Source organism: Salmo salar, chromosome ssa12 (genome assembly GCF_905237065.1).
Source record: "Salmo salar chromosome ssa12, Ssal_v3.1, whole genome shotgun sequence".
Classification (NCBI taxonomy): domain Eukaryota; kingdom Metazoa; phylum Chordata; class Actinopteri; order Salmoniformes; family Salmonidae; genus Salmo; species Salmo salar.
Window position 1 is genome coordinate 50,561,279 of NC_059453.1, and position 15,200 is coordinate 50,576,478.

Genomic DNA, 15,200 nt, shown 5'->3' on the forward strand with positions numbered 1-15,200 from the left:
GGTAATGGGAAAATTATTAGACCAAAGGTGAGGACACAACAGTTCATCTGACACAAGACTTAATCCAAATATTACTGTTGATTTTATGTGCATTTTACATTTCCTGTACTTTTCAACACATTTGTTGAGAACAATATCTGAAAATACTCTGTATACATTCAGTAACATGATAAGAATATTCCTGGAAAATGTGGGGTGGTGAGAGGACTAGTCCTAACTCCACGTGGCCACACAACTCTCCAAAATGTGCACAGTTCCTAAGTAATTTAAATGCACTTTTATGATCAAAGAAAAGTCTCCAACTGTGCCGTTGAAGAACTAGAGCAAGCACAATTGTATTTGTTATTGTTTACGCAATCCAAAAACTTCTCAAAACATTAGGAACACCTTCCTAATATTGAGTTGCCCCCCCCAATGTTGCCCTCAGAACAACGTCAATTTGTGGACTACAAGGTGTCGAAAGCGTTCCACAGGGATGCCGGCCAATGTTGACTACAATTCTTCCCACAGTTGTCAAGTTGGCTGGATGTCCTTTGGGTAGTGGACCATTCTTGATACATGGGAAACTGTTGAGTGTGGAAAACCCCAGCTTCGTTGCTGTTCTTGACATACTCAAACTGGTGCGCCCGGCACCACTGGAGGCTGCTGAGGGAGGACGGCTCAAAATGGCTGGAACGGAGCGAATGGAATGGCATCAAATGCATGGAAACCATGTGTTTTGATGTATTTGATCCCATTCCACTGGCTCCGCTCCAGCCATTACCACGAGCCCATCCTCCCCAATTCAGGTGCCACCGACCTCCTGTGCCTACTGACATACCCCCATTCAAAGGCACTTAACTTTTGTTTTGCCCGTTAACCCTCTGAATGGCACACACACAATCCATGTCTCAATTGTCTCAAGGCTTAAAAATCCTTTACCTGTCTCCTCCCCTTCCCTAAAGTGATTGAAGTGGATTGAACATGTGACATCAATAAGGGATCATAGCGTTCTGGTCAGTCTATGTCAATGTTTTGTACACTCAGTGAAAAACGCTATCTGGGTCAGGTGAGCATCATTTGAAAGCTTGTTCTATTGCTAACACGACTAGCTAAGTTATAAAGTACAATGTTAGTGTTTAGGCTTTCACGGGGCAATTCAGAGAAACTGATCGTAATTGTGGTGTGTCTAGAAAGGAGTCGTGTGCATTAGGTGTGTTCAGCGGCACATTTTCATCACAATAGACAAACGGGCTCATTCTGTTCAGAACAACCCAGAGTATGACGCCATGTCATCTCGTAAATAACTATGGACATCATTGTGATCATAAACGTTGACACTGTGTATGACGTGGGTTTCATATGGAAATATGTAGTGCACATTTGGGCTCGGGTGTTTGGCTTGCTTGTGTGACATCATAGTGGTATTTGTCGTCATCCTCAACGTCTCATCTTTAAAAAATACATTAATTCCCTCACTTAGACAACAAACACGTAGCTCAAGATGCTTAATTAGCGGGAGGGATGTGGGCAACTAATTGTTGCATGCGGTGCTCAAGTTTAGAACTGCTGTCAGTCAAATCCAGCGCTGTGACGTGCAGAGCCTGAGCTTTGATGTCATTTCTAGCATGTTACTGTACAGCAACTGTGTTCCAATTTAGGAGTTTATCAGTGTCCAAAACTGCCATGTTCAACCTGTATATGGGTACAAGTGTAAAGGGCTACCTGCATATTATCTGTCTGTAATAAACAACTATTGCTGGCCTAGAATCGAAAACACTCGACTCCGTCGATCCAAGGGAAGTTTCAAACCTAAATAGGCCTATCTTTGGTTTAATATGAGCACAGGGAAGTTGGAACCCCACCATGCATGCGCGCGCGCTCCACTGGTCAAAATGACCGCCTCCAATCAATTTTAAATGCCCAGAAACAGAATCAATCAGGTTGATGGAATTAACATTTAATGGATGTTTGTTTACTTGACTGATAGGAATCGAGAGCAGTGATTAACGACATGGTGTCATCTCCGATTAGGATTCCCATTCAGAAAGGTTAGCGCTGATGATCACCTCAACTGAGAGTCCATGAGTTTATTTCCTGACGCTTTGACTGCAATGATCAAAACAATGGGTGTAAATACAACAACGGAAACGAAGTTCTGATTGGGCATGTAGAGTAGTATTGAGTTTCGATATAGATCTGCGCCAACCCATCCCATGAGCTAATTGATCATTATTTCATGGTCCTGTATTTGTTTTACGCCTCTCCTGTAAGCACTATTCAATGCACCCTGGTCAATGTATAATTTGCCGCCTATAAAACTGCAGCTATGGCAACATAAAAAGCACCAAAGGGAATTTGGAGTCATGCGTAAAAGGTGTAAACCACTCGGGACAACATCTAGGTCAGGGGTTCCCCGGTCAGATTTTCCCAGAGTTCCCGAAGGATATTGAAATATAATGGCTCCCATTGTTTAACCATTACTCCTACCTGTATCAATTTCACTAAGTGTATCTCACACAATCTATCACACATTGATAGCCTATTGCATGCAATAGGTTATCATGCATTTGATAAATGTGTTTGAGGGGGGGGCACAACAAGTAGACTAGGTTAATCTTGACTACTTATATCCCGCTCACATAAAAATAACAATCCCCTTAGTGCTCTAGATGTTGCCAAAGACGATTCTATTTCATGGTGAGGGGGGCAGGGGAGCAATTCTCATTGAAGATGAGTCCTCCTACTTAAACAAATCCATTTACAAAAAGGACCATTGTAAATTCGACCATTGAAATCCGATTCATTTTTTTTCACTCTTGGAAAGCATAGTTCTTAACCATGACAAGGCAAGTGGAGGTACACGTTTACGGACTATTGGACTGAGGGGCGGTTGGGTACGAGCACATTTGGAGAGTTGGGAACACTCTTAGCCCCATACCTGTAAAACCTCGCCTAAGTGGTTTGACAAATATCGTTTCTTTTTATCTTACACGGGATAACCCCACAAACCGGATTTCAGAGACTTGGATAGCAGTGCTAGTTGGCAACGACTATAGAAACGAGGATCCGTTGACGAAAAAGCTTTTTAGTGATTAAGTTATTCCATGATCACTTAATTTTTTTATGTTTATTAAGTGAATGGCTGGCACTACTAGTCCACCAATTTAGCAAAAAAACGTATGACAGGTCCAACCGGACCACGGGTGGCGGTCACCGATGGCTGAAACTCAATCTATTAATCTGAATTCACCCAGCTAGAGGGTATATGATGCGCTATAAAGTAGCCTAATTTCAGCTAAATGGTCCAGGGTGACAATAGGTTACATCAAACACACCATGTTAGTGAAACTGGACACTGAACGCATGCGAAACAATTGAGACCGTCTTTGGATTGAATCAACATGCAATTGGCACAGTTCCTATCCATTTGCGTCCCCGCCTTGTTGCAACAGGTTGCGCGCTTGGCCTTCCACAAATGCACTTATAGCGCACAGTTTTGACTTTGCTCTTACTTTCAGACTCGAATGTTACAGATTTCGGCGACATGGTTGAGCACGGAGGCCTTGATCTTATGTGTTTAAATAAGTCCTACAGTCACAGTTCCACTACCTCGTCCTCCAGCTCAGAGCGAGAAAAGAAAATATTCACCAAGTTGAAAGTCAGTTTGACTGAGGACTATCCGCAGAAGAACGCGGAGATTCTGAGCGGCCAGTATGGGACTAATTTACTTTTGATCGGCGTGTCGCTGATGCTGGCTATTGCGCACCATGGCGCATCGGTGAAGGAAGAGCACCTGCTGTCGTTTATCACGACCCTCATGATCCTCCAGCTGACATGGATGATATGGTACATCGTGAGCAGAGACAGGCAGAGTAACTTACAGCCAGAAAAGGATGTGCATGCTACTACCTGTTGGATAAGAGGTGACGCTGACACGCATGTTTGGAAGATTTAGTCTTTCCCTTACGTAAAATGGTGTTGCGAATGTATTTATTTGAATCTCGAGGTCGTTATTAGTCCATAGGAATAACGTGGTATTATATTATATCCTCAATGTTTTATATAGTTTAATGCTTCTCAACTAGCTAAATGTGGCGTATTTTCCGAATGTGTTTGTTTTTGGTTTTCAAACATTTTATTGAAATAAATCAAAAGCAATTAAAGGTTCATTTGCATAGTTTCCCGTTTCCACGCAGCCCCATAATAACGAATGTTTCATTGATGTAGGTGGGTTAACTCTTCTTGCGCTCCTCTCGTTGATCATGGATGCCTTCCGAATTGGTTATTTTGTGGGCTATCGATCATGCGTGTCGGCTGTTCTAGGGGTATACCCTATCATCCACGCAACTCACACAATAGCACAGGTAAGATACAACCCCCATTCTATGCTCATTTGATCAGGCTTTTCATTATGGCCTATACTTTCAAGGATTTAGAAAGTGGTCTGTAATTTATAAACGGTTAATTATTCATTTAAAGATAGTTATTTAATAATATGCTTGTGAATGCTCTATTGATTAATACTGTTATTATTGACCGTGCAGCCATTTCAGCTCAGTATTTGCCAAGCAGCTAAATGACAAGCGCACAGTTTAAACCAATATGTTATTAGAGCCTACAATTGCAATGTACATAGGCTAAGTAACAATTAACCGCTTATAAACCATGAATAAACCCCTTTGTCCTCTTAAATATGTAAAGTGTTACAGGTAAGCTGGCTGCTCTGTTTGATAAGTTATTGAGTAATGGTATCGACATTCCACTTAAACAGGTATAGTGCTTTGTCTTGAAGTGGAATAATGTAAGCTTTGTTACTCGGCAAGAAAGAGAGTTGTCTGTACAACATAATCCTGTCATTGTCCATGTTATTGGAGTCTAATGTAGCACAGGCAGAGTTCATCCATCAGCTGAGAGGTGCTTGACATGGCCTTCACATTCTGATGATTCATTTTCACCGGCCAAATGAAAGCCTTCACCAGAAATGGAATGTTTTTGGTATTTTTTTTGGTATTATATAGTGTGTCTTGTCAGTGCTATGATACAAATATAATTTAGAGTTTTGTTTTAGGTGCATTTCCTTTGGTTTCACATCAAGGATGTCATCAAGACCTTCGAGACCTTTGAAAGGTATTGTGAAATCGAATAAACCAGTATTTTGAGATTGTCGCAACCCATGCACCCCTCTCAAGCCTAAGGTTAAGGTGTGTTTAGGTTATACTCAAGTACATTTTTCATTGGTGCAATTTATTAAAACAGTTGATGAGTTTATTTATCCTGTTATAAACATTGTACTAATTTAAAGTGTCATTGTAAATTCATATTGTTCCATTTTGTTTCATGTGTGTTTCCCTCAGATTTGGCGTCATCCATGCAGTCTTCACCAACCTGCTACTGTGGTGCAACGGTGTGATGTCTGAGGCTGAGCACTTCCTAAACAACCACAAGAGAAGACTCTCTTCCCTGGGCTATGTAAACCTCACCATAGGTAAGGGGACCAGGGGTCGAGTGGCTGCTTGTACCCAAAGAAAAACAATAGTTCACTTGAGAAGCTCACTTCATTGGATGAAAGACAGGGGTGCGAGGGGGGTTGGAGGGGAAGGTGGGATGGATTAGGCAGTCCGGCAGGTCTTGTTTGTGTCGAACGCCTCTCTCTTAGGTTTCACGAGACATGCACGGTCGCTGGACCCCCCCCCCCCCCCCCCAGCTCTAGCGACCTCAGACGCCTTTGTCCCAGGCCGGGCTGCTCCCAAGGGCGCTGCAATTACAGTAACTGATACATCTTAAGCCGTGGCTGCTCCACCGGCCCCCTCATATCCGGCCGACTCCGAGGCTGACTGTGCCGCTGTTGTTCCCTTTTTAATTAAAGAGAACAGGGCCGTAGTGGTACCCTTTGGGAAGGGGGTCGTGAGTGGGTAGAGATAGTGGTGCTTCAGGGTTGAGTTTAAAAGCAGTCTCTAGAGGGCAGCACTAGGAAAGAGTAGTAAAAAATGGTAGGGGCTTCAAGTACAAAGGGAAGCATTATTTTGAGGAAAGACTGGAAGTCATTGTATACCATTTTGTGGAATTGTGTATTTTGGTGTTCAGAAGGTTGATTGATACACTTGATCCACCAACCTGATGATCCTCATCACACATGTGAAGAGCAGTTTGTGGGAATATTTATCAGACCACCCACTGGTACATGAAGGATTGTCAAAGTTGAAATGACTGGGACATTGACCTGGGAGGCCCAAACAGGACATTTTCTCTATATTCCTGTCCAGATCAATTCATTTGGTAAATAACCGAGTTCTAAATTAAATTCCTACCTCCCTTTAAAGTGTATTGTTGCTTTAGACTCTGATGGCAAGTAATTGATTCATTATGTTATATAAGACACAAAGAAAACAACTGGCTTCATGCAAAAAAACGTTGAAATATACTTTATTGCCATACATAATTTATTTTGTTATATTTGAACAGTTTACATCCTCTGTGTAGTCTACTTGTATACACAAACTGGAGGCCACTGTTTTGTAAAGTACATTATGGTTGCAGAAGTGCGATTTCACTGTGCTTGAAACTGACAAGATATTGTTTTTTTCTATGTGTTTCAGTGGATATGGAGCCTCACTGTAATTGCACTACCAGCGCCTGCTCCATGTTCTCCAACAGCCTCTACTACCTATACCCCTTCAACATAGAGTACCACATCTTTGTCTCTGCAATGCTCTTCGTCATGTGGAAGAACATAGGGCGCAGCATTGACCTCCAGTACAACCGGAAAAGGCCAGCTACCAGGACCCAGGGGCTGGTGGTCGGCCCCATCCTGGGTCTTGTCGCCTTGGCCAGCACCATCGGCGTGCTGGTGGTCTACATCATCCATGTGGAAGAGTCGATGGACACCCGGGAGTCGGCCATCGCAATGTTCTACTGCTACGGCATTGTCATGCTGGTGTTCATGTGCTCGGCCGGGGCCACGGGTCTGCTCATATACCGTGCCGACCCTATGCCTATGGACACCACCAAGAACCCCTCGCGGACGCTGGACACAGAGATCCTATTCGGATCGTCAGTGGGCTCCTGGCTCATGTCCTGGTGCAGCGTGGTGGCTGTGGCAGCCTCAAGCAGCAGCCCGAGCTACCGCTGGACCAACCTGATGTACTCACTGCTCATTGTCCTGGAGAAGTACATCCAGAACCTGTTCATCATAGAGTCCCTCTACCGCCAGCGGGAGGACGGTGAGAGGGACGACGCTGAGGCGGCGGGGCCAGTGCCAGAGATCTTCTCTGTGACCTCCTCCTTGGCTCCGCCCTACAACGGCATCATCAACCGGGCGTACGAGAACCCAGACAAGGGCTGTGTCACGCTGGAGAACGAGCAGGTGGAGAACGGACAGGTTTACGGCACATTCAGCACACGGAAACATTCAGCAGTGCCCCTGCACGCCGGGAACAACGTGGCGGAGACCCCGAGCAAGAAGAGGCAGATTCTGAAGAACATTGCTGTGTTCCTCTTCATGTGCAACATCTCAGTAAGCTTGCTGGTTTTTTTTTTACTTATAATTTATAATTTATTTATTGATAATAGTTAGCATTGACTCAAACACATAGGATTCCCCATTTCTTACCCTACTAGCTACTCTTATTCTCTACCTCTCGATTCCCACGGGGGACCAGTACGGAGAAAAAAATGTATGAAATATATGCATTCACTACTGTAAGTCACTCTGGATAAGAGCGTCTGCTAAATGACTAAAATGTAAATGTAAATGTACCTTTAATGCAATGTTCCAGTAGGGAAATGTATTGTGTGTGAGTTTATGAAAATACAAGGCGTATTCACCACACACAAAAAAACAAAAAACAACAACAACAAGTTAAGTTTAACCTTACTTGGTATCTCCTCACTGCAGCTCTGGATCCTCCCCGCCTTCGGCTGCAGACCCCAGTATGACAACGGCCTGGAGCAGGAGACGTTTGGCTTCACCATATGGACAACGGTTCTCAATTTTGCCGTGCCCATGAACCTCTTTTACCGCATGCACTCTGTGGCCTCCCTCTTCGAAGTCTTCCGAAGGGTGTGACAAGACAAAGAGGGACCGACAAGACGACGCAACATGCACAAGAACACTTGTCACCAAGGGCTCCATAGAGGAAATTAATAGCAACACAGGTCAACCTTTCAGGAGGAGCTTTTGTCATGTACTTTAGACTTCTAAATAAGCATTGAAACTTGTCAGTTTAGGGGGCTTATACTAGATGAGATGTCCCTTGTAGCGATGCATCTTCGGAAACATTTTATAGCACCGGATATAAACAACAAATTACATTGACATCAGACCATGGATTCAAATAGTATTCGGAATCTTTCAAATACTTTAGCTGTGGTTGCTTGAGCTGGCCTGGCACATTGTAACCAATGGAATAGCCCCAAATGTGCAAGAACTGATCCCCTGCCCCGGAAGGCTCACCCAAAACGCCAAAGTCTTTGAAAGATTTCAAATAGTATTTGCTTTGCTGTGTGTTGCTGCACTGAAAAGTGAAATTGACATTTGAATTTAGGTCTCTGTTATAACAAGTGTTTGGGTTCGTCTTTTGATGTTCATCAAAGTTTTGTTGAACGCGTTATTAAACGCGTATGTAATAGTTTAGTGTCGTTCGTCTCTCAGATCTAGTACAGATGTAAGCCAGGCTATGTATGAATGCGTCATGAGAGTGGAGCATGATAAGTGATGATACATGATGAAAGTAGATGGCGCAGTGAAACAACTTATATCGAAATGCCATGCCACATTAATTTTTCAAATCCTGTATCATGGTGAGACTAGTGGGACTCGTCCCCGGTTGCTCTGATTTCACACACACACCACTGTGTTTGCAGCAGTACTCCAACATCATAGAGAAGCCAAAGAAGCTCTCTCGGCCTCGATTATTTAACGTCACATAAGAACTGTACTATGGATTGTAAAGATGACGTGCAACTGTAAAAGCCTTAAAGGTTTTAGTTGTTTTTTTTGTGTTGCCATTTTTATGTATATTTCAAATGCACATACTGTCATGGAGGATGTTCTCAGTGGTCAGAAAAATACACAGGAAACTCAACACTTCTGTGTCAAACACTTGAACTACTTGGCTGGCCACAGTCTAGAGTCCTACATGTACTGTAGTATAGGGCAGCGCTAGACTTTGATTGCTCTTCGGTGTAATATTGGACTGTAGTTCTCAATCTCTCTAAAAAGTCAATTGGACTGTAGTTCTCAGAATCGCCAACAAATGAACACTGGACTGTAGTTCTCACTATCTTTCGCAAACGTCTCATTGTATTGACTGTCCTCAATCATGACTTGTTGACATCATTCCGTGTATATTTGATGACATACACATACAGTTGAATGCTGTACAGTGTTGACTGATCTTTAATGCTAGTAGCTCTACTTTCCTTTTAGTTATAGTTCTTCTTTTAATGAACCTCAAATGTGGTTTCCTTAAATATATTTAACATTTCAATAATTGTTATGGAACTCAAATTGCCTAAGAAACCCGCCTGGGAGTGTGTGGAGCGTGCCCCAATCCCCACTGATGTATTCCCTGGACCCATATTAATAAGCCTAGTTCTGGACTAAAACAAATGCTCAATGGAGAATCTCCATTGAAAGTGTCCGTAAACTTGCCACCGGCCGACAGTGTGCCCCATTTGCTCTCCCACTCCATAATGTTGGTGAAGAGACTAAGTACTATTTTAAAGGGACAATCTGCAGTTCAAACAACACCAAAGCGTTTTCCACCCTGCCACTGTTTCGGTAAACAGCGGAAGAATGGGGCGGTTATTATGTCATTGAAAAGGGAAACGATACAATATTTGCACAGATCAGTATATACTGTATTGACTGACATGCATTTTCCAAAAAGCAAATATGTTGCTTCAAACTGAAACAACTCTGAAACTGAACCAAATATCTTGATTGATGTAGTTTTGAAAAGTAAGCGTTGACAATAATCTTAACCTGTGATGTTGTTGATCGATTTTGTGATGAATTAGTGAAATGTAGTGCTACTGTATGGTTCATTTTTGGACAACATATTTAGGCTGTAGGGACTATCAGAAAACTGTGAGTTCTACATTGGTGCTAACTACTGTACTTGTTTTCAGTTGTACGTGCCAATCTGTGGCCAATGCTTATTGGTAAACCTGCACCAATACTATATCCTCCCTGTGTACATATCTGAACGTAGATTAAAGCGAATGTACATAAAGACTCCTGGCTCTGTAATAAAAATGATTTTGAAACTGACATTTTAAGTTAAAAGAAATGACATACATTCAGGCTATTATCTACAGTGAAGTTATGAAGATATAACTCACATAAAACATATGTACATGCATGGGTCCTATAACCCACTGCTGGTAGGGGACCCTGGTTTCTCTTGCTCGATATTTGCACGTTAGCTAAAAGTTCATCAATTCACTGTGGACCTTCATCAGAGCATATAGGCCTATGTAGCATAGCTCAATGCTCAAATAGCAGAAACTATGTTCTTTCACCACAACAGTTAAAACAAGATTTTTGGAAACAAGATGAATCAATTTGCCTCGTTATAGAACTCTGGGAATATAGGCCTAAAGTTCTCACCCCGTCTTAGTTGATCCTGCTAATTTTTGAATTTCCTAACCATTTTCTAACTTGCTAAAATGTCGTCTTGATGGAATAGCTGGCCACGTGGTGGCGACAAATGTTAACTTTCTAGCCGACTATGCGTTAGTGCGTAAAACCTCGGAATCAGATACATTGAAAAAGGTTGTTGCCCAATTCCAAGCGTGCTATATTATCTTTGTATTCAACTCTTCAATAAAGGTCAGCGAATGTAAAATTTTGCAATCACCCATTTTGGTCAGTTAGCCTAGTCCCATTGTTTGTTGAATGGAATTGCTAAATCATTTCAAAACAGTTTGTGACTATATTCCCTAGGTGTTTTACAAATGATTTGGATATAGCCTATTTATTATCTGAATTATGTCAATCATAATTTCAAATGCAGAGTATTATCTGAATATAATTAATGCTCTATAGATAAGCATATACTAGCCTATTATAAATAGTTAACATTAAAATGTTCCATTTGTATACATCTTTGTCATTCATTGACATTGTGCAGGTAGGGCACAGGGGCTGGCAAATCTCTTTTGTTTGGTAAACTCTCCCTCTCTATATTCAAGGACGGTGAAAGTCAGTAAAAAAAAAAAGACTGATCATTTGCACAAATTTCCATGAATGAAAGAAGTAAATCATGTCAGAATTCGACATAACATATCCTAGATTTTACTCGACAGAATTTTACAGGACGCTGAGAGATTATGTCGATGGTGCATCAAATCGATTTGACAGGCATGTTGTTGACACAGCTAAAAATAAAGACGACGTTTAAAAGACGGAAACTGCCAACGCAAGAGAGAATACACTGCAAATGCAGATGTTGCAGTGCACTAAGTTATTGTGTTTCTACTTGCACGTCGAGTGTGAGAGTGAGTCACCTAGGATGTCTAGCCTGAAGTTGAAATTAAACTGAAAACATCACGCTCACTCCAAACGCGTCGTGCATTATTTGGAGAGAGCTGTACTATTAATTGCTCACAACGTAGTCTAGTGATGACCTTTATAAATGTATGACTTATATGCAATGTTTGTTTTCACACAAATAACGTCGATTAACAATACAATTCCATCCACAAAAGGCTAATTCTAAAACAAGTATCGTGCGTAAAATTTGCATTCCTGAGGGAGAGTTGTCTCATGTGCAATTTCAGCACCACTGACAGCACCCCTGGATATTACTATTCATTATCCCCACAGCAAAGAAATGCTCCATCATTTTTTCACTGTTTATAGAAAAGTATAGATTAAATAAAAAAACACATTCACTCAGACCTACATTTATCAAATTGAATTGTTGCTTTTGAAGAACAGAAACCCACAACTGGAGTATGGGGGGAGGGGGGGGGGCGCGCGCGCGTTGTCTCAGGGGACTCCCTCCCTTCTCAAAGCGCTCACGAACTCAAAATAGCCTCGACCAACAGTGTCAGTGCTGCTGTCTTACTTTGGCAAGGCAGGTCAGACGACACGCGAGGTAATAACATGCAGTCGCCAACGCACTTCAATCTATTGGCGCACCGAACGCTCTGTTCGGTTCAGCATGGATGCAACACATTTGTCGCAAATTCACTAAGCAATCTCAAATCCTTTGTTTGTATATTTATTTCAAATAGAATGGCTGACGAAGGGACGACAGAGCACCTTGAGTTGGTTACTACTGCGTCCTCAGACGCGCATGGCGCAATGGACTGGCTTTCCACTTGAGAGGACACAGAGAACCCTGCGAAATACAACTCAGTGCATAAGAACCACTCCGTCCCGTTATCTCTTGGGGAGATTATGTGGAACTCGACCGAATCGGAGGGAACATCCGACGGTGGAAAGGAACTGGTCATCCGGACAGTGACGGGCTGTTTGCTCTCACTGCTCATCCTATGGACACTGCTGGGAAACCTTATGGTGTGCTCTGCCGTGCTACGAATTCGGCAATTACGAAGTAAAGTGACCAACATTTTCATCGTTTCTTTGGCTGTGTCGGATTTATTCGTTGCAATTCTGGTGATGCCATGGAAAGCTGTGGCTGAGGTGGCGGGGTATTGGCCATTTGGCACTTTTTGTAATTACTGGGTGGCGTTTGACATTATGTGCTCAACTGCGTCTATCCTCAACCTCTGCATTATCAGCGTGGATAGATACTGGGCCATATCAAGTCCATTCCGCTACGAGAGAAAAATGACCCAACGAGTTGCCTTTGTGATGATAAGCGTCACGTGGACTTTGTCTGTTCTCATTTCATTCATACCCGTCCAACTGAACTGGCACAAAGCCAGCGAAGACGAAATAGTTAGAGCGCATAACGCCTCCTTGGGTCAAGTAGAGGAAAACTGTGACTCTAGCCTCAACAGAGAATACGCCATATCGTCATCTTTAATAAGTTTCTACATACCCGTAGCAATTATGATTGTGACATACACGAGAATATATCGGATTGCTCAGATTCAAATCAGGACTATAGCTTCCCTAGAGCGCGCGGCAGAGCACGCCACAAGTTGCAGGACCAACAGACTCGAGTGCCAACACCACAATACCTTGAAAACGTCTATTAAAAGGGAAACCAAAGTTTTAAAAACGTTATCGATCATTATGGGTGTTTTTGTGTGTTGTTGGTTACCTTTTTTTATTTTGAACTGCATAGTTCCATTCTGTGACAAACCACAGACTGACCAAGATGCAGGTCTCCCGTGCGTCAGCGAGACAACATTTGACGTCTTCGTGTGGTTTGGCTGGACTAATTCATCCATGAATCCTATTATTTACGCTTTTAATGCAGAGTTCAGAAAAGCATTTGCCAGTCTGCTGGGTTGTCGTAATTTCTGCTCCAGCACACCAGTTGAAACTGTGAACATTAGCAACGAGTTGGTCTCCTATAACCAGGACACACTTGTCCATAAAGAAATCGTGAACGCCTACGTCAATATGATCCCCAACGTAGTGGAATGCATTGAGCACGAGGACACGTTTGACAGGATATCACAGTTAACTCACAACAATGAAAATGGCACCGACTCCGTTTGTGACTTGGGCGATTGCGAGGAAGAGATTAGCATCGACAGGATGACACCATTTACCCCCAACGGTTTACATTGAATTCACTTGTCTCACCTCATGCGTAAGAGGATGTGTTGCTTCAATCAGATATTTGAGATGTGGTGTTGTTGTCCCATGCTGAAAAGTGACGTAAATTTGTGTCTTATATGAGAAAACACCAGTCTTTGTTTATTCATATGATCTCTAAAGTTGATAGCTTCTATGTATTTGGAGCAGCAGATGTATTGAAACCAGTTGCTCCAATTGGTACAAGTTACCCAAGATGGTATTCAGAAATTACTGCTAGTCATTATCCGATCAATGACAGTGGGACCGCCGTCCTACAGACTATGGAAAATATGGTAAGCCTTACAGGCGCAGTGTAACCACATGCAGTTGTGTAAATGCCTTATTTATTCTGGGAAAGAGTGCAATATCGTTTTTAAAACAAGGGGAATGTTAAAGGATTGCAAAATGTTTAATTTACATGAGGCCAAAATATTAAAAGTGCTTACTCTCTCTCTCTGATGTCTCGCGCGCACACATAAACACAAAAACACACACACACACACACACACACACACACACACACACACACACACACACACACACACAAATAAAAAATCTCCCTGCTCTGCACGTACACTGAAGTAACTGCACATTAGACAAAGCATTCTCAATCGAATTATGCACCTGCAGCAGCAGACATCTTATAGGCTTGACTTTACCCATAATAAATCCACACCGGTCCAAAGCTAATTAGGAACTGTTGGAAACCTTCCTTTGAGTGATTATGGCGAACACCTTCCAAGTATGATGGGCTTAAGGCCAGGTACCCCCCCCTTAATCATATCACAATCAACTTTTACCAGTTGAATGTGGACACAATTATAATATTGTTTTGTATATATTTTTATGAAATATTTTTTTTAAATGCGCAAATTAGGTGACCTCGTTACATATCACGCAAATCTATTTTTCTGGACACTGGATGAAGTCAGCCTAAATATTTTGGTTTCATTTTGTTAAAACTCCAGGATCAGTTGTAAAATACATATTGGCTCATTTTTCAGAAGAAAATGCCATCGAGAATAAACATTTTACAACATATCAGCAATTCCCTATGTATAAGTATGGAGAATACGTCTAAGGATAACCACACACAATTTTGTGAATGCAGATGCGTCTGAGGCTGAAAAAAATGAGTTGGCATGTGGGAAGAGTCTTGACTTTCGGCAAACGGCAGTTAAAGAGAAGTAGACTGAATTTAGACTACCAACCCACTGGGCACAGATATCAATTCACCATCTATTCCACGTTGGTTCAAGGTAATTGCATTGAAATTACGTTGAAACAACGTTGATTCAATCAGTGTGTGCCCATGAGAAACGCCAAACACCTACAGTATTTAGACGCAATCACCATCTCTTCAAAATAAGTTACTACATATAGTCCAGTTCGTAACATTGTCTATGAAATGGGCTTTTATTAACTTCTATGTGATTAAATGTAGTGAGCTTTGCAATGATTGATGTATGGACATTTAAAGCAGGTTGCAATT

The 15,200-nt window shown here is 42.1% G+C and overlaps 2 protein-coding genes across 2 annotated transcripts; both read left to right on the forward strand.

Moving 5' to 3' along the window:
• The first annotated feature begins 685 nt into the window (after nucleotides 1-685).
• On the forward strand, nucleotides 686-10,255 carry otop1 (otopetrin 1). The gene is made up of 6 exons (XM_014132058.2): nucleotides 686-3,905; nucleotides 4,210-4,346; nucleotides 5,051-5,109; nucleotides 5,337-5,467; nucleotides 6,579-7,495; nucleotides 7,877-10,255. The coding sequence occupies exons 1-6, from the start codon at nucleotides 3,527-3,529 to the stop codon at nucleotides 8,045-8,047; spliced, it is 1,794 nt and encodes a 597-aa protein (XP_013987533.1). The 5' UTR covers nucleotides 686-3,526; the 3' UTR covers nucleotides 8,048-10,255.
• A 1,767-nt stretch (nucleotides 10,256-12,022) lies between these two features.
• On the forward strand, nucleotides 12,023-14,161 carry drd5a (dopamine receptor D5a). The gene has a single exon (XM_014132263.2). It carries the CDS (start codon nucleotides 12,392-12,394, stop codon nucleotides 13,697-13,699), a length of 1,308 nt encoding a protein of 435 aa, XP_013987738.1. The 5' UTR covers nucleotides 12,023-12,391; the 3' UTR covers nucleotides 13,700-14,161.
• Nucleotides 14,162-15,200: the final 1,039 nt, after the last annotated feature.

Bases quoted from the DNA above. Each gene is read 5' to 3' on its own strand.
- otop1 (XM_014132058.2), top strand. From the start codon at position 3,527: ATGGTTGAGCACGGAGGCCTTGATCTTATGTGTTTAAATAAGTCCTAC. The intron at 3,906-4,209 runs GTGACGCTGACA...TCATTGATGTAG, and splicing joins TACTACCTGTTGGATAAGAG to GTGGGTTAACTCTTCTTGCG. The intron at 5,110-5,336 runs GTATTGTGAAAT...TGTTTCCCTCAG, and splicing joins ACCTTCGAGACCTTTGAAAG to ATTTGGCGTCATCCATGCAG.
- drd5a (XM_014132263.2), top strand. From the start codon at position 12,392: ATGTGGAACTCGACCGAATCGGAGGGAACATCCGACGGTGGAAAGGAA.